This window comes from Hetaerina americana, unplaced genomic scaffold (assembly GCF_022747635.1).
Source record: "Hetaerina americana unplaced genomic scaffold, ioHetAmer1.1.p SCAF_447, whole genome shotgun sequence".
Lineage (NCBI taxonomy): Eukaryota > Metazoa > Arthropoda > Insecta > Odonata > Calopterygidae > Hetaerina > Hetaerina americana.
This window is the reverse complement of record NW_027287038.1, coordinates 59,046-84,790: the sequence shown is the minus strand read 5'-3', so window position 1 is coordinate 84,790 and position 25,745 is coordinate 59,046. Positions and strand designations below refer to the sequence as shown.

The 25,745-nt window shown below is 53.1% G+C and overlaps 1 protein-coding gene, 6 non-coding genes and 3 pseudogenes across 7 annotated transcripts in view; all 10 read right to left on the bottom strand.

Annotated features, from left to right (window-relative positions):
- Positions 1-25,745, bottom strand: part of LOC139693134 (uncharacterized) — a gene marked incomplete at its 3' end in the record, with an annotated part of 54,648 nt that overhangs the window by 9,788 nt on the left and 19,115 nt on the right. Inside the window, exons 8-9 of the mRNA XM_071591285.1 lie at positions 12,263-12,604; positions 11,474-12,151 (exon numbers count right to left, since the gene is read on the bottom strand). Of these exons, the coding sequence (XP_071447386.1) occupies positions 11,474-12,151; positions 12,263-12,604 (1,020 nt within the window). The remainder of the gene's footprint in view (positions 1-11,473; positions 12,152-12,262; positions 12,605-25,745) is intronic.
- LOC139693137 (U2 spliceosomal RNA) lies at positions 3,452-3,585 on the bottom strand (annotated as a pseudogene).
- On the bottom strand, positions 5,099-5,291 carry LOC139693144 (U2 spliceosomal RNA). The gene has a single exon (XR_011701988.1). It is a non-coding gene; the product is annotated as a U2 spliceosomal RNA (small nuclear RNA).
- LOC139693143 (U2 spliceosomal RNA) lies at positions 6,805-6,997 on the bottom strand. Its single transcript, XR_011701987.1, has one exon. It is a non-coding gene; the product is annotated as a U2 spliceosomal RNA (small nuclear RNA).
- On the bottom strand, positions 8,511-8,699 carry LOC139693168 (U2 spliceosomal RNA). The gene has a single exon (XR_011702012.1). It is a non-coding gene; the product is annotated as a U2 spliceosomal RNA (small nuclear RNA).
- Positions 14,235-14,340, bottom strand: LOC139693184 (U2 spliceosomal RNA; annotated as a pseudogene).
- Positions 15,854-16,047, bottom strand: LOC139693174 (U2 spliceosomal RNA). Its single transcript, XR_011702018.1, has one exon. It is a non-coding gene; the product is annotated as a U2 spliceosomal RNA (small nuclear RNA).
- Positions 21,301-21,434, bottom strand: LOC139693136 (U2 spliceosomal RNA; annotated as a pseudogene).
- Positions 22,948-23,140, bottom strand: LOC139693142 (U2 spliceosomal RNA). The gene has a single exon (XR_011701986.1). It is a non-coding gene; the product is annotated as a U2 spliceosomal RNA (small nuclear RNA).
- Positions 24,654-24,842, bottom strand: LOC139693167 (U2 spliceosomal RNA). Its single transcript, XR_011702011.1, has one exon. It is a non-coding gene; the product is annotated as a U2 spliceosomal RNA (small nuclear RNA).

The window sequence follows — 25,745 nt, the reverse complement described above, 5'->3', positions numbered from 1 at the left end:
CGAACGGGACCCCGAGGTACCGGTACGCTTCGCCGTCCTTCAGGCTGGAAATGGCCGCCCCCTGGATGGTGAGTTGGGACGGCTGCACGGGCTGGTTGGTTGAAAAGTTGAGGTCCAGCGTTGCGCACTTGCTTGGCTTGAACTGTAGACCTGCAGCGGTCGCCTCTTCTCCCGCGATGTTCAGCAGGCGCTGCAGGTGCTCCTGGTCCCGGGCCACCAGCACCAAGTCGTCCGCGTAGGCCAGGATGGCGATGTTCTGCCCCTGGACGACGACTCCGGACTTGCCTGCCTCACCAGCGACCGCCCGTATCACCGGCTCCATTCCCAAGTTGAAAATGGTCGGTGATAACGGGCACCCCTGCTTGACACCGGCGCAGATGTCGATGACGCCGGTGTCGCCGCTGGCCGTCTTCACGACCGTGGAGCCCTTCTGCAACTCCTCCACGGTCCTCCTCATCTCCTCAGGCAAGTCCATCCTCCTCAAGGTGTTCTGGAGGTGTTGGTGCGGGATGGACCCGAACGCGTTCCGTAGATCAAGCCAAGCCAGTGCGATTCGGGAACGTCTGCGTCTCATTTCGTCAACAGCTGCCTGAAGGGTGAAGTTGTGCTCGTGGCACCCCTCGAACTCCCGGAAGCCCTTTTGAGCCGGGTGCATCTTCTTCCCGCTGACCGCCCAAGATAGTATGCGGTCAGCAAGCACCCCGGCGTACAGCTTGGCGATGGTGTTGCCAAGCGCTATGGGCCTCCAGTTGCCGATGTCCTGGCGGTCCCCCCCTTTGTGCAGGAGGACAGTCCGAGAGGTTTTCCACGCGGCCGGTGTCCTGGCCTCCTTCAGGCATCTGTTGAAGATAAAAGAGAGAATTCGTCCATGTCTATCGACCGCCCTCAGGTCGCCGTAGGTGAGGCCATCGGGGCCCGGGGCGGTGTTTTTGGTTCTAGACATGCGTCTCGTCACTTCTTCAGGAGTGATCCTTTCGAGGAGCAGTTTCTTCTCGGTCTCCGTCGTGCGACGGTAGACCGAGTCGTCACCCTCGTCCTCCAAGCCCCCCATTCCGACATTCCCGTAGACTTGGCGGAAATGCTTTTCCACTTCCTCCGCGGGAATGTCGCAATAGGGTGACTTATCAGACAGGATGCTCTCCACTGCCCTCCTGGGATGACTCCTGAAGAGTTTCTGTATGTCCGACGCCTTTTTCGCGTCGTAGTCAGCTACTTGTCTGCGTCTTGGTGGTTGTCTGTGCACGACGTTTCGTGGCCGAGGAGCTTCCCCTCCGTCCGCAGGTTTCGCCTCCCTCTTCCTCTCCGCCTGGGTGGTGGCCACCAGATCCTGCACCACGACCTCGAACTCCTCCCATGACTGGCCGGTGGTGCTGGCCAGTCGGTCGAGCCACAGCTTCTCCTTCTGCTGTATCGGTGGCTCGACCTGTCGTGGTGCTCCTTCTGCTGCGTCTGGAGCTGGCGGCGGCGATGTTGCTGCGTCCACAGGCGGCGGTGACCCGGTGTCGTTGAGGTCACCGACTTCGGGAGGCTGCCCCGGCGCCAGGTCTTCGGCCGGAGCGTCAGCTGCTGCGTCTGGATCGGAGGGTTGCGCCTCGGTCACGTTGGGCGGCGTCGTGCATCTAACTGTCTCCTCGATTGCCTCCTGAAGGGGGGCAATCAAGGGGGGAGGTCTCTTGTGGGTCACCATGTGGTTCGCCAACCCGCGACGGGTAGCGCATGCGAAGTCGCATGTCCCGCACCGGTGCGAGAGTGCAACACGCCCGTCCGCCGCCTTACGTATCCCCCCTTTGAGGCAGGGATGAGTGGACGGCTTGCGGCCGATAGTCCCACCGCAGACGGAGCAGGCGTTCACCGACGTGAGTCGGTGGCCGTGCTGCTCCATCAGGTGTCGGACGAGACTTCTCCGCATCGCCGTCCACTCCGTAGCGCGGAAGGACATGCTGCATCCCACCTCGGTGCAGGTTAACGTATCCGCCACGGGAAAGTAAACCACAAGTTGATTGTCGATTCTCCTGGCCGACACCGCGGTGCCGGTCAGGAGAAGCGCCGGGACCCTGTCAGTCGTTTGGGGGGCGGGGGCAGTCGGGGGAATCGGGGGGGGAGAATCCAGCGCCGGACGTCTGGACGAAGAAGAATCCGGAGGCGTCGTGAAGTCGTCGAGGGAGAGAGGGGAAGAAGAACGGGACTTGGGGGGAGAATAGGTGACGTCCGAGAGCGGGGAGAAGGTCTCAAGGGAAGGCTTTCGGACGCCGGATGGAGAAGAAGAAGAAGAAGAAACGGGGGAGCCATAGTGTATGATTTTCCGCGGGCGACGCGTCCTACGCGCCGAAGCGCTTTCGGACGCGCCGTCCGGTGGTGTATGGGGAGGGGAGGAGTCGGGCTCTGACGCCTCGACTTTCCTCCTCCGCGGAGTGCGAGAGGAGGAGGGGGGGGCGGAGGAACTAGCACGCGATGGTGCTTTTCTAACGGCCCCCGCCCCCCCGTTTTTACGGGGAGGACGTGGGGGCATGGGAGGGCGTTAAGTCATGGCACAAACGGGGCCTGGCGGACGATATTCCACGGCCTGAAGGACCGTGGAACGTTGTTTTGAAAATTGTCCTTTTAAGGACACAAAAAAATTCAAAAGATATAAATGCTGAAGGCCAAGGGGGGCGACGGAGGGCTTTTCCGCGGTCTGAGGGACTGCGGAACGAAAATTTTCAAAAATACAAATTTAAATTAAGCGCGTGGCGTCCACCTGAATGAAGTCCAGGCGGCCGCCGAGGGATGGCGCTGAAGGCGCTCAACCCGCTTCTCGGCCCGTATGGGTGGGATCGGGAGGAAATTTGAATTTACCGGGGTTTTGAAATGACGGTTTTGTGGAAGATGAAGTCTTCCACAAATACCGGACGGGGGGGAGGGGGTCAATCGAACCGATCGGGCGTGAAGCGCGCCGAACGGTCGCTTGACCGGCGTCGCGGCCGAAAAGGAAACCGCGCGCCGTTCAAATCACCCGCTCTGCGCCGATCCGTACGGGATCGACGGAGGGTGCTCCCGGGGGCCCTGAGGGGGTCCGGGGGCCTCGGTGCTCAAGCTACCGGTCCGGAGGGGACCTGGCAGTGCACCGGGGGCCGGGGAACGTCCGGTGCTCAGCCTACCGGTCCTGAAGGGACCCGGCGGTGCACCGGGGGCGGGGGCCTGCGCCGGGCCTTAGGGGCCCGGCGTCGAGCCCGGGGAGGTTATCACCCCAAGTGGGCGTGGGGAACGGTCCGTGAGCGACCGGGGAGCCCTGAGGGGGCGGTGGGTCCCACGGTCCGCCTTGAAGAGGCAATGGACCGTGGGGCCATCGGGGGTCGAAAGAGGGGCTACTGGGCAGAGCAGGCGCCTAGTGTCCTGTTGCCCCTTCCCTCTGGGAGTGTCCCGGGGGGCTTACCGTTGGTCGGGGCCCGTCCGGGATTCCTCAGAGAGGCAAGAAAGGTCCAAAAGCGGTAGATCTGTTCATTTAAAAATTTGAATTTGGCGGGCGAAAAAGAAGAAAGTTAAGGGGATTAAGCTGATAAGAACAGATACTACACTTTGATCTTAGCCATAAGGCCGAGAAGCGATAAGGGAGCCCTTTTCTGCAATATTTACATGTGTAGGGACGACCCCGGAGCACTTGGGGCGGAGGGCGCAGGATTGGCGTAGGCGCCGCGGGGTGGCATTGGTCGGGGAGAATTCGCGTAGGATCCTGCGGGGGTGTTTCCGAAGGCTTCCTTGTTTTCCTGCAGCAAGAAAAGTTTTGGGGGGGCGCGGGGGGCAGGACGGCCGGAGCAATTGCGTCCCCGGAGTCCGGAGGCGAGACAGTAAATTGCAACGCGGAGTCCTTCGCTAGGTCGTGCCATCTCTGTGAGCGACACACGAGACGTATTGCAAGCTCTCTCCCCGCTTCCCGGGAAAGGTCGGGCGCAATTTTCAAACATTCCGAAAATGGAGGGGGGCATCCAGGACGGTAATAAAGGGCCCTTTTCGCCAGTATTCAGTGGTCGACAGTTTTTCGAAAAACGGGCTTCCTCTTCACTTCACTTCCTGTGTGGTAGAGATTTAAAATCGTGTGCTGTTCACTTACTTTGCATTAATCGTCATTAGTAAAAATACGCTTTCCTTATAAATAAATAAATACATAAATTAGGGTTTCTTCAAATATAAACAAATTAGGGTTTTCTTCAAATCGGAGAATAGGAATCGAAAAGGCTGTAAAAAAGTGGCGCTTTCAATTGCACAAGATGGAAAACCAGATTTCTCCATTGTTTATATTTTCCATTTTCTCGAAAAATATCGCGAAAATGGGCATCGATTTCCGCGAAATTCGCAAAAAATTTCTGAAAATTTTTTTGCAAAGATTTTTCCAATTTTTCCCGAGTGCTCGCGATCGGTCGTTTCCTCCGATGTATTGAGTTTCTTTTCCGTTCAATTTTTTTTCATCAAACACACACTCCTTTTACAAGAATTATCTTCGCATAAATTCTGTGGAAAGATTGGTGTTCAAAAACTAAGGTAAAAGAGTGGAACTCGCCTATTTCCGCGAGTCGATTCGCGTCGGGTCGTCTTGAATGACGCTCCTTGCCGGGAGCGCGCGCGCGCCATCTCTTCGGGGGGGGAGGTAAACAGCTGGAAGGAAGGGGCGTCACACGCCAAAGTTTGAAACGTGATCCGGCGCCTCTCTTCAACAGTTGTCGTCGTCTCCAATGATGGAATACTGAGGAGACAAGACGTTGTTGTTGTTGACGTTGCATTGAAAGCAGAAAAAATAATTGCATTATTTTCACAAAATTATATTTATTGTTACACTTACACTTTAAAGTGACGACGACTCTCTTCAGATGGGATTTTTTTTCTTCCCAAGTTTCTCTCCTTTTAATAATTCATTCCTTTTAATACTTCGTTGTGCTGCTTCAATTTGGATTACATTACTTTTGCTCCGCTCGCATGGAATAAAATCGCTTCTCTCCGCGAAAATGCAATTTCGCGAATATTTTTCCAGCCGGATCGCCTGAAATTTGCAAGTGCGAAAATAAATAATTTTCGCGGATCAATTTAAGCTTCAATCTGTTCTCATCAGCTTTTAAGTGGACCTTTTTAATGATGGGCCGATCCCGACGGTACTGCAATGCCGGGCCAACCCGCGGCAGGGATGGAGTAAACTCCGGGTACCCCGCCAATGTCCAAAAATCAGATTAATATTCTGGTCCCGCAATGCGGGACGTATCAGATATTAAGCTGATAAGAACAGATACTACACTTTGATCTTAGCCATAAGGCCGAGAAGCGATAAGGGAGCCCTTTTCTGCAATATTTACATGTGTAGGGACGACCCCGGAGCACTTGGGGCGGAGGGCGCAGGATTGGCGTAGGCGCCGCGGGGTGGCATTGGTCGGGGAGAATTCGCGTAGGATCCTGCGGGGGTGTTTCCGAAGGCTTCCTTGTTTTCCTGCAGCAAGAAAAGTTTTGGGGGGGCGCGGGGGGCAGGACGGCCGGAGCAATTGCGTCCCCGGAGTCCGGAGGCGAGACAGTAAATTGCAACGCGGAGTCCTTCGCTAGGTCGTGCCATCTCTGTGAGCGACACACGAGACGTATTGCAAGCTCTCTCCCCGCTTCCCGGGAAAGGTCGGGCGCAATTTTCAAACATTCCGAAAATGGAGGGGGGCATCCAGGACGGTAATAAAGGGCCCTTTTCGCCAGTATTCAGTGGTCGACAGTTTTTCGAAAAACGGGCTTCCTCTTCACTTCACTTCCTGTGTGGTAGAGATTTAAAATCGTGTGCTGTTCACTTACTTTGCATTAATCGTCATTAGTAAAAATACGCTTTCCTTATAAATAAATAAATACATAAATTAGGGTTTCTTCAAATATAAACAAATTAGGGTTTTCTTCAAATCGGAGAATAGGAATCGAAAAGGCTGTAAAAAAGTGGCGCTTTCAATTGCACAAGATGGAAAACCAGATTTCTCCATTGTTTATATTTTCCATTTTCTCGAAAAATATCGCGAAAATGGGCATCGATTTCCGCGAAATTCGCAAAAAATTTCTGAAAATTTTTTTGCAAAGATTTTTCCAATTTTTCCCGAGTGCTCGCGATCGGTCGTTTCCTCCGATGTATTGAGTTTCTTTTCCGTTCAATTTTTTTTCATCAAACACACACTCCTTTTACAAGAATTATCTTCGCATAAATTCTGTGGAAAGATTGGTGTTCAAAAACTAAGGTAAAAGAGTGGAACTCGCCTATTTCCGCGAGTCGATTCGCGTCGGGTCGTCTTGAATGACGCTCCTTGCCGGGAGCGCGCGCGCGCCATCTCTTCGGGGGGGGAGGTAAACAGCTGGAAGGAAGGGGCGTCACACGCCAAAGTTTGAAACGTGATCCGGCGCCTCTCTTCAACAGTTGTCGTCGTCTCCAATGATGGAATACTGAGGAGACAAGACGTTGTTGTTGTTGACGTTGCATTGAAAGCAGAAAAAATAATTGCATTATTTTCACAAAATTATATTTATTGTTACACTTACACTTTAAAGTGACGACGACTCTCTTCAGATGGGATTTTTTTTCTTCCCAAGTTTCTCTCCTTTTAATAATTCATTCCTTTTAATACTTCGTTGTGCTGCTTCAATTTGGATTACATTACTTTTGCTCCGCTCGCATGGAATAAAATCGCTTCTCTCCGCGAAAATGCAATTTCGCGAATATTTTTCCAGCCGGATCGCCTGAAATTTGCAAGTGCGAAAATAAATAATTTTCGCGGATCAATTTAAGCTTCAATCTGTTCTCATCAGCTTTTAAGTGGACCTTTTTAATGATGGGCCGATCCCGACGGTACTGCAATGCCGGGCCAACCCGCGGCAGGGATGGAGTAAACTCCGGGTACCCCGCCAATGTCCAAAAATCAGATTAATATTCTGGTCCCGCAATGCGGGACGTATCAGATATTAAGCTGATAAGAACAGATACTACACTTTGATCTTAGCCATAAGGCCGAGAAGCGATAAGGGAGCCCTTTTCTGCAATATTTACATGTGTAGGGACGACCCCGGAGCACTTGGGGCGGAGGGCGCAGGATTGGCGTAGGCGCCGCGGGGTGGCATTGGTCGGGGAGAATTCGCGTAGGATCCTGCGGGGGTGTTTCCGAAGGCTTCCTTGTTTTCCTGCAGCAAGAAAAGTTTTGGGGGGGCGCGGGGGGCAGGACGGCCGGAGCAATTGCGTCCCCGGAGTCCGGAGGCGAGACAGTAAATTGCAACGCGGAGTCCTTCGCTAGGTCGTGCCATCTCTGTGAGCGACACACGAGACGTATTGCAAGCTCTCTCCCCGCTTCCCGGGAAAGGTCGGGCGCAATTTTCAAACATTCCGAAAATGGAGGGGGGCATCCAGGACGGTAATAAAGGGCCCTTTTCGCCAGTATTCAGTGGTCGACAGTTTTTCGAAAAACGGGCTTCCTCTTCACTTCACTTCCTGTGTGGTAGAGATTTAAAATCGTGTGCTGTTCACTTACTTTGCATTAATCGTCATTAGTAAAAATACGCTTTCCTTATAAATAAATAAATACATAAATTAGGGTTTCTTCAAATATAAACAAATTAGGGTTTTCTTCAAATCGGAGAATAGGAATCGAAAAGGCTGTAAAAAAGTGGCGCTTTCAATTGCACAAGATGGAAAACCAGATTTCTCCATTGTTTATATTTTCCATTTTCTCGAAAAATATCGCGAAAATGGGCATCGATTTCCGCGAAATTCGCAAAAAATTTCTGAAAATTTTTTTGCAAAGATTTTTCCAATTTTTCCCGAGTGCTCGCGATCGGTCGTTTCCTCCGATGTATTGAGTTTCTTTTCCGTTCAATTTTTTTTCATCAAACACACACTCCTTTTACAAGAATTATCTTCGCATAAATTCTGTGGAAAGATTGGTGTTCAAAAACTAAGGTAAAAGAGTGGAACTCGCCTATTTCCGCGAGTCGATTCGCGTCGGGTCGTCTTGAATGACGCTCCTTGCCGGGAGCGCGCGCGCGCCATCTCTTCGGGGGGGGAGGTAAACAGCTGGAAGGAAGGGGCGTCACACGCCAAAGTTTGAAACGTGATCCGGCGCCTCTCTTCAACAGTTGTCGTCGTCTCCAATGATGGAATACTGAGGAGACAAGACGTTGTTGTTGTTGACGTTGCATTGAAAGCAGAAAAAATAATTGCATTATTTTCACAAAATTATATTTATTGTTACACTTACACTTTAAAGTGACGACGACTCTCTTCAGATGGGATTTTTTTTCTTCCCAAGTTTCTCTCCTTTTAATAATTCATTCCTTTTAATACTTCGTTGTGCTGCTTCAATTTGGATTACATTACTTTTGCTCCGCTCGCATGGAATAAAATCGCTTCTCTCCGCGAAAATGCAATTTCGCGAATATTTTTCCAGCCGGATCGCCTGAAATTTGCAAGTGCGAAAATAAATAATTTTCGCGGATCAATTTAAGCTTCAATCTGTTCTCATCAGCTTTTAAGTGGACCTTTTTAATGATGGGCCGATCCCGACGGTACTGCAATGCCGGGCCAACCCGCGGCAGGGATGGAGTAAACTCCGGGTACCCCGCCAATGTCCAAAAATCAGATTAATATTCTGGTCCCGCAATGCGGGACGTATCAGATATTAAGCTGATAAGAACAGATAAAAATGTTTATTTAAAATTCTTTAAATACAGAGTTTAAAATATTCAATTAGCAACTTACATATGTATATTTGATACAAGTCCGGCTCCCTCCAAGTGAGGGAGCCGGGGAACAAGTCTTTGCCCTTTTTTTTTCAGGGAATGTTTATATAGTTATACTGCTTCTCACACATTTGTTTTTTTTATATAGTACAGGTAATATGTTCACATTTTGGGGGGTTTCACTTTAGGGGGGGGTGACACTTGGGGAGCCGTTTATAAACTACGGCATTTTGTCCATTTATACACTATGGCTCATAAAAGAAAGGGGACAGAAAAGGTTTTACAAAAGAAGAAGTACGGAAAAAGGAAAAAAAAGGGAAAATGATTTTAATACGACTTCACTTTTGTCTTTATTTCAGCCTCCGGAGCCGTCCTCGTATTGTCGGTGACCCGTGATGTGCTCGACGTAGCAGTCCCGCGACCATCGGATGACGTCGCTCACCATTAGCCGCCGCATGGTGTTGCAGTATCGTCGAGGTAGGCCCAGGGATTTCAGGACGGGATCGTTCTTCGGGTCCCAAGTCCCCAGGCTTCCCACGACGATGGCGGCGACCGATGTTCTGCTTCCCTGCTGGCGGATGGTCTCTGCCAGGGCGGCATACTTCTCCTCCTTTGCGGTCCTGGCTGCCAGCAGTGCGTCGTCCGTATTCTCGAATGGGACCGCTACGTCGATCAGAGTCACAGTCTTGTCGGCCTGGTTAGTTATAACCAGGTCTGGTCTAAGAGTCGAGTCGGTGCCAGGTACTTGTTTGTTGACTCTGATTTCATCGTCACCTTTTCCCCGGCGTCCAATCAGAGCCTTGTAGAGTCGGTCTTGGACAGCGTTATGTCTACGCTGCCACGTCCTTGAATGCATTGTACAGTGGTTAATGACATGGGGCAGGGTCTCTTCCGCGTAGCCGCATCGCCGACACCGCTTGTCCCCGTTGGTTTCCCAACGGCGACAGGCATTGAGTGGGAGCAGGTCGAGCCGAGCCCTAAAGATGAACCTCCAATCACAAAACCTGGTGTACCTCCCTCCTGCCAGGAAGTGATTGGAGGCTTCAGACTTCGCCGAGGCACGAATGACTTTACCTTGGTCGGGCTTGGCGCTTACCTTGTTCAGGTAGTAGCGCCGCACCGCGACCTTCAGGGCACCCGTCAGTTGCCTCACGGCCTTCGGGGGAACCCTGATGAAAGGTGGTCGATCTTCTGAACCGTCATTCATGTCGCGGAACGAAATCTGCATCTCCTTTAGCTCGTCCGACCATCTCCAACTCAATCCAATGCGCGCGGCGATACGGCGTGACGCGGAACGAACCTGCGTGAAGAGGGAGCTGAAGTCACCGCTTTCCCTTCCAAAGTCATCCCGCAGACTACCGCTAAGGTACTCTGCGAGATCACCGGTGGTTGGCGGCCTCCTCAGCTTCCTCCGCACTACCTCCTTCAGGCGACCCCAGGCGAGCACTCTCACGTTGGGGTCACGGGAATGGAGGAGTCTATAACCCTGTACAATGGTCAAGATGTCGGTCAAGTCAGAAAGAGGGAGAAGACCTGCGCCGCCATGTTGATGGCCAATGAAGACCATCTCAGGCGATGCCCTTTTGGGCAAATGGAGCCAGCCCTTTGCGCAGGCCTTCAGCTTCTTGTCAATGTCAGTCAGATATTTTTTCTTTACGTTACCAGCCCGCAAGATGAACTCCAGTCTGGGCAGCAGGAAGATGTTGGTGGCGGCGATCTTCTGCCACGGGGCGAGGAGAGACTCGTCGATCTTGCTGACGTCCTCGCCCAAGCGCACCAGGTCCTCCTCGGGCGTCTGGTCCACGTGGAAACCGAAGGGGACCCCGAGGTACCGGTACGCCTCGCCGTCCTTCAGACTGGAGATGGCCGATCCCTGGATGGTTAGCTGGGACGGCTGCACGGGCTGGTTCGTAGAGAAATTTAGGTCCAGCGTGGCGCACTTGCTTGGCTTGAATTCTAATCCTGCTGCTGTTGCCTTCTCTCCTGCGATGGTCAGCAGGCGCTGCAGGTGCTCCTCGTCTCGGGCCACCAGCACCAAGTCGTCGGCGTATGCCAGGATGGCGATGTCCTGCCCCTGGACGACGACTCCGGACTTGCCTGCTTCTCCAGCGACCGCCCGTATCACCGGCTCCATCCCCAGATTGAAGATGGTCGGCGATAACGGGCACCCCTGCTTGACACCGGCGCAGATGTCAATGACGCCGGTGTCGCCGCTGGACGTCTTCACTACCGTGGAGCCCTTCTGCAGCTCCTCCACGGTCCTCCTCATCTCCTCAGGCAAGTCCATCCTCCTTAAGGTCTTCTGGAGGTGCTGGTGCGGAATGGACCCGAACGCGTTTCGAAGGTCAAGCCAAGCCAGTGCGATGTGGGAGTGTCTGCGTCTTGCCTCGTCGACAGCTGTCTGAAGGGTGAAATTGTGCTCGTGGCACCCCTCGAACTCCCGGAAGCCCTTTTGAGCCGGGTGCATCTTCTTCCCGCTGACCGCCCAGGATAGTATGCGGTCAGCCAGCACCCCGGCGTATAGCTTGGCGATGGTATTGCCAAGCGCAATGGGCCTCCAGTTGCCGATGTCCCGGCGGTCCCCCCCTTTGTGCAGGAGGACGGTTCGAGAGGTCTTCCACGAGGCCGGTGTTCTGGCCTCCTTCAGGCACCTGTCAAAGATTGCAGAAAGAATAAGTCCATGTCTATCGACCGCCCTCAGGTCGCCGTAGGTGAGGCCATCGGGGCCTGGAGCGGTGTTCTTCGTCCTAGACATGCGTCTCGTCACCTCTTCAGGAGTCACCCTTTCGAGGAGCAGTTTCTTCTCGGTCTCCGTTGTTCGACGGTAGACCGATTCATCATCCGTATCTTCGAAGCCCCCAATCCCGACATCCCCGTAGATTTGGCGGAAATGCTTTTCCACCTCCTCCGCGGGTATATCGCAATAGGGAGACCTCTCAGAAAGGATGCTTTCAACTGCCCTTCTGGGGTGGCTCCGGAAGAGTTTTTGTATGTCCGACGCCTTTTTGGCGTCGTAGTCCGGTACTTGTCTGCGTCTGGTCGGTGGTTTATGCGCAACGTTTCGCGGCCGAGGTGCTTCCTTTCCGTCTGCTTTCTTTGCCTCCTTTTTCCGCTCCGCCTGGATGCTGGCCACCAGTTCTTCTACCACGACCTCGAATTCTTCCCATGATTGGCCGGATGTATTGGCCAATCGGTCGAGCCACAGTTTCTCCTTCGGTCCTCCTGTGGGCCCGACAGGTCGTGGTGCTGCCAGATCTTCTGCTGCTTCTGCTGGTGGCGGATGTTCTTCATTTCCAGGCGGCGGTGACGGGATCTCAAAGTCACCGATCACGGGGGGCGGTTCCGGCTCCGGGTGTTCGGCCGGTTCAGCTGCTCTTGGTACGGAAATTTGCACCTCGGTCACGTTGGGCGGCGTTGCGCATCTAGCAGTCTCCTCGATTGCCTCCTGAAGGGGGACAATCAAGGGGGGAGGTCTTTTATGGGTCGACTTGTGGTTCGCTAATCCACGGCGGGTAGGACATGCAAAGGTGCATTGTTCGCACCGATACCGGAATGCCTCAGGTTCTTCCGCTTCCTTGCTGGTACCTCCCTTCAAGCAAGGGTGCGTGGATGGCTTGCGGCCGATAGTCTTGCCGCAGATGGAGCAGGCGTTGACGGATGTCAGTGTCAGGCCGTGCTGCTCCTTGAGGTGCCTCAGCAGGCTTCTCCTTGTCGCCGTCCACGCAGAAGCTCGGAATGACGTGGGGCATCCGGGCTCGGTGCAACCTAAGCTATCCGCCACGGGGAAGAAAACCACAAGTTGATTATCGACTCTCTTGGCCGACACCGTGGTGCCGGTCAGGAGACTCGTCGTGACCCTGTCAGTCGTCTGGGGGACGGGGGCTGTCTGGGGAGAGTCCTGGGAAGGAACCAGCGCTGGACGTCTGGCCGAGGATGAATCCGGGGGCGTCGTGAAGTCGTCGAGGGATGGGGAGGGAGGAGAGGAAGAGCGGGAGTGAGGGGGGGAATAGGTGACGTCAGAAAGGGGGGAAAAGGTCTCTAAGGGGATCTTTCGGACGCAAGAAGGAGAAGAAGAAGGAGAAGATACATTAGAATACACTGGTGAGCCATAGCGTACAAATGGACGGGGACGGCGCGTCCTTAGCGGCGAATCGCATTCGGGCGCGCCGCCGGGTGACCTAGGGGGGGCGGGGGGAGTAGTGGGGGAGCCGGGCGCTGATGCCTCGGCTCTCCTCCTTCGCAAAGTACGAGAGGAGGATGGGGGGGCGGAGGTTTTGGCACCCGGTGTTTCCGGGGCTTTTTTCGCGGCCCCCGCCCCCCCGTTTTTACGGGGGGGACGTGGGGGCATTGGGGGTTGTTAGCGCATGGGGAGGGGCCGGGGGGCACTCTTCCGCGGTCTTAAGGACCGTGGAAGAAGTTTAATTAAATCGTTAATTAAATCGTCCTTTTAAGGACGGGAAAAGGAAAAATTGTCCTTTTAAGGGCTATAAAAATTTCTAAGGACATTAACAATGGCCAAAAGGTAACAACGGGGGTACGGGGGGTCTTTTCCGCGGCCTGAAGGGCCGCGAAATAGAAAATTACAATTTTCAAACTTTTGAAATGCGCGGCGGCGTCCGCCTGGAGAAAGTTCAGGCGGCCGCCGAGGGTTGGCGCTGAGGGCGCACTACCACGCTTCTCGGCCCTTCTGGGCGGGACCGGGAGGAGATTTGAATGTTTTAGGGAGTTTTCCTGTCGCAACTGTGAAAGATGACGTCTTTCACCGAGTATTGCGATCAGGGGAGGAATGAGTGGTAATTCCGTCGGGCGTGAGGCGCGCCGAGCGTGAATTTACCAACGGGATGGCGGGAAAAGCGGAAAAACGGGTCTTGGCGAAGCGCGCGCCGTTTGAATCGCCCGCTCTGCGTCGGTCCTTACGGGACTCGACGGAGGGCGTCCCCTGGTGCCCTGAGGGGGCCGGGGAGGAGGGGGGAGAATTAAATTATTCACCACCGATCGGGCGTGACGCGCCCGCGGATCGGGGGAAGCGAGGGAAACCTGGTGCACACTACACCGGCCTGGAAGAGGCCTGGCGCTGCACCAGGGGTCGGGGGCGGCTTGGTGCTCAAACTACCGGTCCAGAAGGGACCCGGCAGTGCACCAGGGGACGGGGGAAACCCGGTGCTTAGGCTGCCGGTCCAGAAGGGATCCGGCAGTGCGCCCGGGGGAGGGGGGCTTTGATACGGCGTCGGATCTGAAGGATCCGGTGCCAGCCCGGGGGATATTCGCCCAGAAGGGGCGATTCGGATGATCCGTAGTGGATCCGGGGAGCCCAGAAGGGGCATTGGGTCCCACGGCCCGCCTTGAGGAGGCAATGGACCGTGGGGCCATTGGGGGAGGGGGGGGAGAAAGAGGGGAAGTGAGCAGAGCAGGCGCCTAGTGTCCTGTTACCCCTTCTCTCTGAGAGTATCCCGGGGGGCTTACCACTGGTGGGGGCCCATCCGGGACTCTTCAGAGAGGCACGGAAACGAAAGTGTAGCTGTTCATGAAAGAGATCGGGAGGAAAATTTACGTTAAAAAATACAAATCAAAGGAAATTAAGCTGATAAGAACAGATACTACACTTTGATCTTAGCCATAAGGCCGAGAAGCGATAAGGGAGCCCTTTTCTGCAATATTTACATGTGTAGGGACGACCCCGGAGCACTTGGGGCGGAGGGCGCAGGATTGGCGTAGGCGCCGCGGGGTGGCATTGGTCGGGGAGAATTCGCGTAGGATCCTGCGGGGGTGTTTCCGAAGGCTTCCTTGTTTTCCTGCAGCAAGAAAAGTTTTGGGGGGGCGCGGGGGGCAGGACGGCCGGAGCAATTGCGTCCCCGGAGTCCGGAGGCGAGACAGTAAATTGCAACGCGGAGTCCTTCGCTAGGTCGTGCCATCTCTGTGAGCGACACACGAGACGTATTGCAAGCTCTCTCCCCGCTTCCCGGGAAAGGTCGGGCGCAATTTTCAAACATTCCGAAAATGGAGGGGGGCATCCAGGACGGTAATAAAGGGCCCTTTTCGCCAGTATTCAGTGGTCGACAGTTTTTCGAAAAACGGGCTTCCTCTTCACTTCACTTCCTGTGTGGTAGAGATTTAAAATCGTGTGCTGTTCACTTACTTTGCATTAATCGTCATTAGTAAAAATACGCTTTCCTTATAAATAAATAAATACATAAATTAGGGTTTCTTCAAATATAAACAAATTAGGGTTTTCTTCAAATCGGAGAATAGGAATCGAAAAGGCTGTAAAAAAGTGGCGCTTTCAATTGCACAAGATGGAAAACCAGATTTCTCCATTGTTTATATTTTCCATTTTCTCGAAAAATATCGCGAAAATGGGCATCGATTTCCGCGAAATTCGCAAAAAATTTCTGAAAATTTTTTTGCAAAGATTTTTCCAATTTTTCCCGAGTGCTCGCGATCGGTCGTTTCCTCCGATGTATTGAGTTTCTTTTCCGTTCAATTTTTTTTCATCAAACACACACTCCTTTTACAAGAATTATCTTCGCATAAATTCTGTGGAAAGATTGGTGTTCAAAAACTAAGGTAAAAGAGTGGAACTCGCCTATTTCCGCGAGTCGATTCGCGTCGGGTCGTCTTGAATGACGCTCCTTGCCGGGAGCGCGCGCGCGCCATCTCTTCGGGGGGGGAGGTAAACAGCTGGAAGGAAGGGGCGTCACACGCCAAAGTTTGAAACGTGATCCGGCGCCTCTCTTCAACAGTTGTCGTCGTCTCCAATGATGGAATACTGAGGAGACAAGACGTTGTTGTTGTTGACGTTGCATTGAAAGCAGAAAAAATAATTGCATTATTTTCACAAAATTATATTTATTGTTACACTTACACTTTAAAGTGACGACGACTCTCTTCAGATGGGATTTTTTTTCTTCCCAAGTTTCTCTCCTTTTAATAATTCATTCCTTTTAATACTTCGTTGTGCTGCTTCAATTTGGATTACATTACTTTTGCTCCGCTCGCATGGAATAAAATCGCTTCTCTCCGCGAAAATGCAATTTCGCGAATATTTTTCCAGCCGGATCGCCTGAAATTTGCAAGTGCGAAAATAAATAATTTTCGCGGATCAATTTAAGCTTCAATCTGTTCTCATCAGCTTTTAAGTGGACCTTTTTAATGATGGGCCGATCCCGACGGTACTGCAATGCCGGGCCAACCCGCGGCAGGGATGGAGTAAACTCCGGGTACCCCGCCAATGTCCAAAAATCAGATTAATATTCTGGTCCCGCAATGCGGGACGTATCAGATATTAAGCTGATAAGAACAGATTTAAAATGTTTATTTGAAAATTCTTTCATACAGAGTTTTAAGCAACTTATAATTAATATATAATTTATACATGACCGGCTCCCTCCAAATGAGGGAGCCGGGGAACAAGTCTTTTTGCCCCTTTGTTTTGGGGAAATATTATAATAATATAGGCTTCTCGCACGAGTGTTTTTTTTTATAAAATGTTTTATATGTTTAAGTCTCTCACGGGGAGGGTTTACACTTTTGGGGGGGGCCGTTTATACACCACGGCGTGGCCATTCATACACTATGGCTCATAGAGTAAATAAAAGAGAAAGGGGACAGAGAAAGGTTTTACAATGAAGAAGTATGGAAAGAGGGGGGGAAATGATTTTACACGACTTCACTTTTGTCCTTTCCTTTTCAGCCTCCGGAGCCGTCTTCATACTGTCTATGTCCCGTGATGTGTTCGACGTAGCAGTCCCGGGTCCAGCGGATGACGTCGCTGACCATCAGTCGCCGCATGGTGGTGCAGAATCGTCGAGGTAGGCCCAGGGACTTCAGGACGGGGTCGTTCTGCGAGTCCCACGTCCCCAGGCTTCCCACGACGATGGCGGCGACCGATGACCGGTATCCCTGCTGGCGGATGGTCTCTGCCAGGGCGGCGTACTTCTCCTCCTTCGCGGTCCTGGCTGCCAGCAGAGCTCCCTCGTTGTTCTCGAACGGCACTGCTACGTCGATCAATGTCACAGTCTTGTCGGCCTGGTTAGTTATAACCAGGTCTGGTCTAAGAGTCGAGTCAGTGCCAGGTACTTGTTTGTTGACTCTGATTTCATCGTCACCTTTTCCCCGGCGTCCAATCAGAGCCCTGTGTAGTCGGTCTTGGACAGCATTATGTCTATGCTGCCACGTCCTTGAGTGCATCGTGCAGTGATTAACGACGTGGGGCAGGGTCTCCTCCGCGTAGCCACATCGCCGACACCGCTTGTCCCCGTTGGTTTCCCAACGGCGACAGGCATTGAGCGGGAGCAGATCGAGCCGAGCCCTAAAGATGAACCTCCAATCACAAAACCTGGTGTATCTCCCTCCTGCCAGGAAGTGATTGGAGGCTTCAGATTTCGCCGAGGCACGAATGACTTTCCCTTGATCGGGCTTGGCGCTTACCTTGTTCAGGTAGTAGCGCCGCACCGCGATCTTCAGGGCACCCGTCAGTTGCCTTACGGCCTTCGGAGGAACCCTGATGAAGGGGGGGCGGTCTTCAGCCCCGTCATTCATGTCCCGGAACGAAATCTGCATCTCCCTTAGCTCGTCCGACCATCTCCAGCTCAAGCCTATGCGCGCGGCGATACGGCGTGACGCGGAGCGAACCTGCGTGAAGAGGGAACTGAAGTCGCCGCTTTCCCTTCCAAAGTCATCCCGTAGACTACCGCTAAGGTACTCCGCGAGATCACCGGTGGTTGGCGGTCTCCTCAGCTTCCTCCGCACTACCTCCTTCAGGCGACCCCAGGCGAGCACTCTCACGTTGGGGTCACGGGAATGGAGGAGTCGATATCCCTGCACGATGGTCAATATGTCAGTCAAGTCGGAAAGAGGGAGAAGACCTGCGCCGCCGTGTTGATGGCCAATGAAGACCATCTCAGGCGATGCCCTTTTGGGCAAATGGAGCCAGCCCTTTGCGCAGGCCTTCAGCCTCTTGTCGATGTCAGTCAAGTTCTTCTTTTTAACGTTACCAGCCCGCAAGATGAATTCCAGCCTGGGCAGAAGGAAGATGTTGGTCGCGGCGATCTTCTGCCACGGGGCGAGGAGTGACTCGTCGATCTTCTTGACGTCCTCGCCCAAGCGCACCAGGTCCTCCTCGGGGGTCTGGTCCACATGGAACCCGAACGGGACCCCGAGGTACCGGTACGCTTCGCCGTCCTTCAGGCTGGAAATGGCCGCCCCCTGGATGGTGAGTTGGGACGGCTGCACGGGCTGGTTGGTTGAAAAGTTGAGGTCCAGCGTTGCGCACTTGCTTGGCTTGAACTGTAGACCTGCAGCGGTCGCCTCTTCTCCCGCGATGTTCAGCAGGCGCTGCAGGTGCTCCTGGTCCCGGGCCACCAGCACCAAGTCGTCCGCGTAGGCCAGGATGGCGATGTTCTGCCCCTGGACGACGACTCCGGACTTGCCTGCCTCACCAGCGACCGCCCGTATCACCGGCTCCATTCCCAAGTTGAAAATGGTCGGTGATAACGGGCACCCCTGCTTGACACCGGCGCAGATGTCGATGACGCCGGTGTCGCCGCTGGCCGTCTTCACGACCGTGGAGCCCTTCTGCAACTCCTCCACGGTCCTCCTCATCTCCTCAGGCAAGTCCATCCTCCTCAAGGTGTTCTGGAGGTGTTGGTGCGGGATGGACCCGAACGCGTTCCGTAGATCAAGCCAAGCCAGTGCGATTCGGGAACGTCTGCGTCTCATTTCGTCAACAGCTGCCTGAAGGGTGAAGTTGTGCTCGTGGCACCCCTCGAACTCCCGGAAGCCCTTTTGAGCCGGGTGCATCTTCTTCCCGCTGACCGCCCAAGATAGTATGCGGTCAGCAAGCACCCCGGCGTACAGCTTGGCGATGGTGTTGCCAAGCGCTATGGGCCTCCAGTTGCCGATGTCCTGGCGGTCCCCCCCTTTGTGCAGGAGGACAGTCCGAGAGGTTTTCCACGCGGCCGGTGTCCTGGCCTCCTTCAGGCATCTGTTGAAGATAAAAGAGAGAATTCGTCCATGTCTATCGACCGCCCTCAGGTCGCCGTAGGTGAGGCCATCGGGGCCCGGGGCGGTGTTTTTGGTTCTAGACATGCGTCTCGTCACTTCTTCAGGAGTGATCCTTTCGAGGAGCAGTTTCTTCTCGGTCTCCGTCGTGCGACGGTAGACCGAGTCGTCACCCTCGTCCTCCAAGCCCCCCATTCCGACATTCCCGTAGACTTGGCGGAAATGCTTTTCCACTTCCTCCGCGGGAATGTCGCAATAGGGTGACTTATCAGACAGGATGCTCTCCACTGCCCTCCTGGGATGACTCCTGAAGAGTTTCTGTATGTCCGACGCCTTTTTCGCGTCGTAGTCAGCTACTTGTCTGCGTCTTGGTGGTTGTCTGTGCACGACGTTTCGTGGCCGAGGAGCTTCCCCTCCGTCCGCAGGTTTCGCCTCCCTCTTCCTCTCCGCCTGGGTGGTGGCCACCAGATCCTGCACCACGACCTCGAACTCCTCCCATGACTGGCCGGTGGTGCTGGCCAGTCGGTCGAGCCACAGCTTCTCCTTCTGCTGTATCGGTGGCTCGACCTGTCGTGGTGCTCCTTCTGCTGCGTCTGGAGCTGGCGGCGGCGATGTTGCTGCGTCCACAGGCGGCGGTGACCCGGTGTCGTTGAGGTCACCGACTTCGGGAGGCTGCCCCGGCGCCAGGTCTTCGGCCGGAGCGTCAGCTGCTGCGTCTGGATCGGAGGGTTGCGCCTCGGTCACGTTGGGCGGCGTCGTGCATCTAACTGTCTCCTCGATTGCCTCCTGAAGGGGGGCAATCAAGGGGGGAGGTCTCTTGTGGGTCACCATGTGGTTCGCCAACCCGCGACGGGTAGCGCATGCGAAGTCGCATGTCCCGCACCGGTGCGAGAGTGCAACACGCCCGTCCGCCGCCTTACGTATCCCCCCTTTGAGGCAGGGATGAGTGGACGGCTTGCGGCCGATAGTCCCACCGCAGACGGAGCAGGCGTTCACCGACGTGAGTCGGTGGCCGTGCTGCTCCATCAGGTGTCGGACGAGACTTCTCCGCATCGCCGTCCACTCCGTAGCGCGGAAGGACATGCTGCATCCCACCTCGGTGCAGGTTAACGTATCCGCCACGGGAAAGTAAACCACAAGTTGATTGTCGATTCTCCTGGCCGACACCGCGGTGCCGGTCAGGAGAAGCGCCGGGACCCTGTCAGTCGTTTGGGGGGCGGGGGCAGTCGGGGGAATCGGGGGGGGAGAATCCAGCGCCGGACGTCTGGACGAAGAAGAATCCGGAGGCGTCGTGAAGTCGTCGAGGGAGAGAGGGGAAGAAGAACGGGACTTGGGGGGAGAATAGGTGACGTCCGAGAGCGGGGAGAAGGTCTCAAGGGAAGGCTTTCGGACGCCGGATGGAGAAGAAGAAGAAGAAGAAACGGGGGAGCCATAGTGTATGATTTTCCGCGGGCGACGCGTCCTACGCGCCGAAGCGCTTTCGGACGCGCCGTCCGGTGGTGTATGGGGAGGGGAGGAGTCGGGCTCTGACGCCTCGACTTTCCTCCTCCGCGGAGTGCGAGAGGAGGAGGGGGGGGCGGAGGAACTAGCACGCGATGGTGCTTTTCTAACGGCCCCCGCCCCCCCGTTTTTACGGGGAGGACGTGGGGGCATGGGAGGGCGTTAAGTCATGGCACAAACGGGGCCTGGCGGACGATATTCCACGGCCTGAAGGACCGTGGAACGTTGTTTTGAAAATTGTCCTTTTAAGGACACAAAAAAATTCAAAAGATATAAATGCTGAAGGCCAAGGGGGGCGACGGAGGGCTTTTCCGCGGTCTGAGGGACTGCGGAACGAAAATTTTCAAAAATACAAATTTAAATTAAGCGCGTGGCGTCCACCTGAATGAAGTCCAGGCGGCCGCCGAGGGATGGCGCTGAAGGCGCTCAACCCGCTTCTCGGCCCGTATGGGTGGGATCGGGAGGAAATTTGAATTTACCGGGGTTTTGAAATGACGGTTTTGTGGAAGATGAAGTCTTCCACAAATACCGGACGGGGGGGAGGGGGTCAATCGAACCGATCGGGCGTGAAGCGCGCCGAACGGTCGCTTGACCGGCGTCGCGGCCGAAAAGGAAACCGCGCGCCGTTCAAATCACCCGCTCTGCGCCGATCCGTACGGGATCGACGGAGGGTGCTCCCGGGGGCCCTGAGGGGGTCCGGGGGCCTCGGTGCTCAAGCTACCGGTCCGGAGGGGACCTGGCAGTGCACCGGGGGCCGGGGAACGTCCGGTGCTCAGCCTACCGGTCCTGAAGGGACCCGGCGGTGCACCGGGGGCGGGGGCCTGCGCCGGGCCTTAGGGGCCCGGCGTCGAGCCCGGGGAGGTTATCACCCCAAGTGGGCGTGGGGAACGGTCCGTGAGCGACCGGGGAGCCCTGAGGGGGCGGTGGGTCCCACGGTCCGCCTTGAAGAGGCAATGGACCGTGGGGCCATCGGGGGTCGAAAGAGGGGCTACTGGGCAGAGCAGGCGCCTAGTGTCCTGTTGCCCCTTCCCTCTGGGAGTGTCCCGGGGGGCTTACCGTTGGTCGGGGCCCGTCCGGGATTCCTCAGAGAGGCAAGAAAGGTCCAAAAGCGGTAGATCTGTTCATTTAAAAATTTGAATTTGGCGGGCGAAAAAGAAGAAAGTTAAGGGGATTAAGCTGATAAGAACAGATACTACACTTTGATCTTAGCCATAAGGCCGAGAAGCGATAAGGGAGCCCTTTTCTGCAATATTTACATGTGTAGGGACGACCCCGGAGCACTTGGGGCGGAGGGCGCAGGATTGGCGTAGGCGCCGCGGGGTGGCATTGGTCGGGGAGAATTCGCGTAGGATCCTGCGGGGGTGTTTCCGAAGGCTTCCTTGTTTTCCTGCAGCAAGAAAAGTTTTGGGGGGGCGCGGGGGGCAGGACGGCCGGAGCAATTGCGTCCCCGGAGTCCGGAGGCGAGACAGTAAATTGCAACGCGGAGTCCTTCGCTAGGTCGTGCCATCTCTGTGAGCGACACACGAGACGTATTGCAAGCTCTCTCCCCGCTTCCCGGGAAAGGTCGGGCGCAATTTTCAAACATTCCGAAAATGGAGGGGGGCATCCAGGACGGTAATAAAGGGCCCTTTTCGCCAGTATTCAGTGGTCGACAGTTTTTCGAAAAACGGGCTTCCTCTTCACTTCACTTCCTGTGTGGTAGAGATTTAAAATCGTGTGCTGTTCACTTACTTTGCATTAATCGTCATTAGTAAAAATACGCTTTCCTTATAAATAAATAAATACATAAATTAGGGTTTCTTCAAATATAAACAAATTAGGGTTTTCTTCAAATCGGAGAATAGGAATCGAAAAGGCTGTAAAAAAGTGGCGCTTTCAATTGCACAAGATGGAAAACCAGATTTCTCCATTGTTTATATTTTCCATTTTCTCGAAAAATATCGCGAAAATGGGCATCGATTTCCGCGAAATTCGCAAAAAATTTCTGAAAATTTTTTTGCAAAGATTTTTCCAATTTTTCCCGAGTGCTCGCGATCGGTCGTTTCCTCCGATGTATTGAGTTTCTTTTCCGTTCAATTTTTTTTCATCAAACACACACTCCTTTTACAAGAATTATCTTCGCATAAATTCTGTGGAAAGATTGGTGTTCAAAAACTAAGGTAAAAGAGTGGAACTCGCCTATTTCCGCGAGTCGATTCGCGTCGGGTCGTCTTGAATGACGCTCCTTGCCGGGAGCGCGCGCGCGCCATCTCTTCGGGGGGGGAGGTAAACAGCTGGAAGGAAGGGGCGTCACACGCCAAAGTTTGAAACGTGATCCGGCGCCTCTCTTCAACAGTTGTCGTCGTCTCCAATGATGGAATACTGAGGAGACAAGACGTTGTTGTTGTTGACGTTGCATTGAAAGCAGAAAAAATAATTGCATTATTTTCACAAAATTATATTTATTGTTACACTTACACTTTAAAGTGACGACGACTCTCTTCAGATGGGATTTTTTTTCTTCCCAAGTTTCTCTCCTTTTAATAATTCATTCCTTTTAATACTTCGTTGTGCTGCTTCAATTTGGATTACATTACTTTTGCTCCGCTCGCATGGAATAAAATCGCTTCTCTCCGCGAAAATGCAATTTCGCGAATATTTTTCCAGCCGGATCGCCTGAAATTTGCAAGTGCGAAAATAAATAATTTTCGCGGATCAATTTAAGCTTCAATCTGTTCTCATCAGCTTTTAAGTGGACCTTTTTAATGATGGGCCGATCCCGACGGTACTGCAATGCCGGGCCAACCCGCGGCAGGGATGGAGTAAACTCCGGGTACCCCGCCAATGTCCAAAAATCAGATTAATATTCTGGTCCCGCAATGCGGGACGTATCAGATATTAAGCTGATAAGAACAGATACTACACTTTGATCTTAGCCATAAGGCCGAGAAGCGATAAGGGAGCCCTTTTCTGCAATATTTACATGTGTAGGGACGACCCCGGAGCACTTGGGGCGGAGGGCGCAGGATTGGCGTAGGCGCCGCGGGGTGGCATTGGTCGGGGAGAATTCGCGTAGGATCCTGCGGGGGTGTTTCCGAAGGCTTCCTTGTTTTCCTGCAGCAAGAAAAGTTTTGGGGGGGCGCGGGGGGCAGGACGGCCGGAGCAATTGCGTCCCCGGAGTCCGGAGGCGAGACAGTAAATTGCAACGCGGAGTCCTTCGCTAGGTCGTGCCATCTCTGTGAGCGACACACGAGACGTATTGCAAGCTCTCTCCCCGCTTCCCGGGAAAGGTCGGGCGCAATTTTCAAACATTCCGAAAATGGAGGGGGGCATCCAGGACGGTAATAAAGGGCCCTTTTCGCCAGTATTCAGTGGTCGACAGTTTTTCGAAAAACGGGCTTCCTCTTCACTTCACTTCCTGTGTGGTAGAGATTTAAAATCGTGTGCTGTTCACTTACTTTGCATTAATCGTCATTAGTAAAAATACGCTTTCCTTATAAATAAATAAATACATAAATTAGGGTTTCTTCAAATATAAACAAATTAGGGTTTTCTTCAAATCGGAGAATAGGAATCGAAAAGGCTGTAAAAAAGTGGCGCTTTCAATTGCACAAGATGGAAAACCAGATTTCTCCATTGTTTATATTTTCCATTTTCTCGAAAAATATCGCGAAAATGGGCATCGATTTCCGCGAAATTCGCAAAAAATTTCTGAAAATTTTTTTGCAAAGATTTTTCCAATTTTTCCCGAGTGCTCGCGATCGGTCGTTTCCTCCGATGTATTGAGTTTCTTTTCCGTTCAATTTTTTTTCATCAAACACACACTCCTTTTACAAGAATTATCTTCGCATAAATTCTGTGGAAAGATTGGTGTTCAAAAACTAAGGTAAAAGAGTGGAACTCGCCTATTTCCGCGAGTCGATTCGCGTCGGGTCGTCTTGAATGACGCTCCTTGCCGGGAGCGCGCGCGCGCCATCTCTTCGGGGGGGGAGGTAAACAGCTGGAAGGAAGGGGCGTCACACGCCAAAGTTTGAAACGTGATCCGGCGCCTCTCTTCAACAGTTGTCGTCGTCTCCAATGATGGAATACTGAGGAGACAAGACGTTGTTGTTGTTGACGTTGCATTGAAAGCAGAAAAAATAATTGCATTATTTTCACAAAATTATATTTATTGTTACACTTACACTTTAAAGTGACGACGACTCTCTTCAGATGGGATTTTTTTTCTTCCCAAGTTTCTCTCCTTTTAATAATTCATTCCTTTTAATACTTCGTTGTGCTGCTTCAATTTGGATTACATTACTTTTGCTCCGCTCGCATGGAATAAAATCGCTTCTCTCCGCGAAAATGCAATTTCGCGAATATTTTTCCAGCCGGATCGCCTGAAATTTGCAAGTGCGAAAATAAATAATTTTCGCGGATCAATTTAAGCTTCAATCTGTTCTCATCAGCTTTTAAGTGGACCTTTTTAATGATGGGCCGATCCCGACGGTACTGCAATGCCGGGCCAACCCGCGGCAGGGATGGAGTAAACTCCGGGTACCCCGCCAATGTCCAAAAATCAGATTAATATTCTGGTCCCGCAATGCGGGACGTATCAGATATTAAGCTGATAAGAACAGATAAAAATGTTTATTTAAAATTCTTTAAATACAGAGTTTAAAATATTCAATTAGCAACTTACATATGTATATTTGATACAAGTCCGGCTCCCTCCAAGTGAGGGAGCCGGGGAACAAGTCTTTGCCCTTTTTTTTTCAGGGAATGTTTATATAGTTATACTGCTTCTCACACATTTGTTTTTTTTATATAGTACAGGTAATATGTTCACATTTTGGGGGGTTTCACTTTAGGGGGGGGTGACACTTGGGGAGCCGTTTATAAACTACGGCATTTTGTCCATTTATACACTATGGCTCATAAAAGAAAGGGGACAGAAAAGGTTTTACAAAAGAAGAAGTACGGAAAAAGGAAAAAAAAGGGAAAATGATTTTAATACGACTTCACTTTTGTCTTTATTTCAGCCTCCGGAGCCGTCCTCGTATTGTCGGTGACCCGTGATGTGCTCGACGTAGCAGTCCCGCGACCATCGGATGACGTCGCTCACCATTAGCCGCCGCATGGTGTTGCAGTATCGTCGAGGTAGGCCCAGGGATTTCAGGACGGGATCGTTCTTCGGGTCCCAAGTCCCCAGGCTTCCCACGACGATGGCGGCGACCGATGTTCTGCTTCCCTGCTGGCGGATGGTCTCTGCCAGGGCGGCATACTTCTCCTCCTTTGCGGTCCTGGCTGCCAGCAGTGCGTCGTCCGTATTCTCGAATGGGACCGCTACGTCGATCAGAGTCACAGTCTTGTCGGCCTGGTTAGTTATAACCAGGTCTGGTCTAAGAGTCGAGTCGGTGCCAGGTACTTGTTTGTTGACTCTGATTTCATCGTCACCTTTTCCCCGGCGTCCAATCAGAGCCTTGTAGAGTCGGTCTTGGACAGCGTTATGTCTACGCTGCCACGTCCTTGAATGCATTGTACAGTGGTTAATGACATGGGGCAGGGTCTCTTCCGCG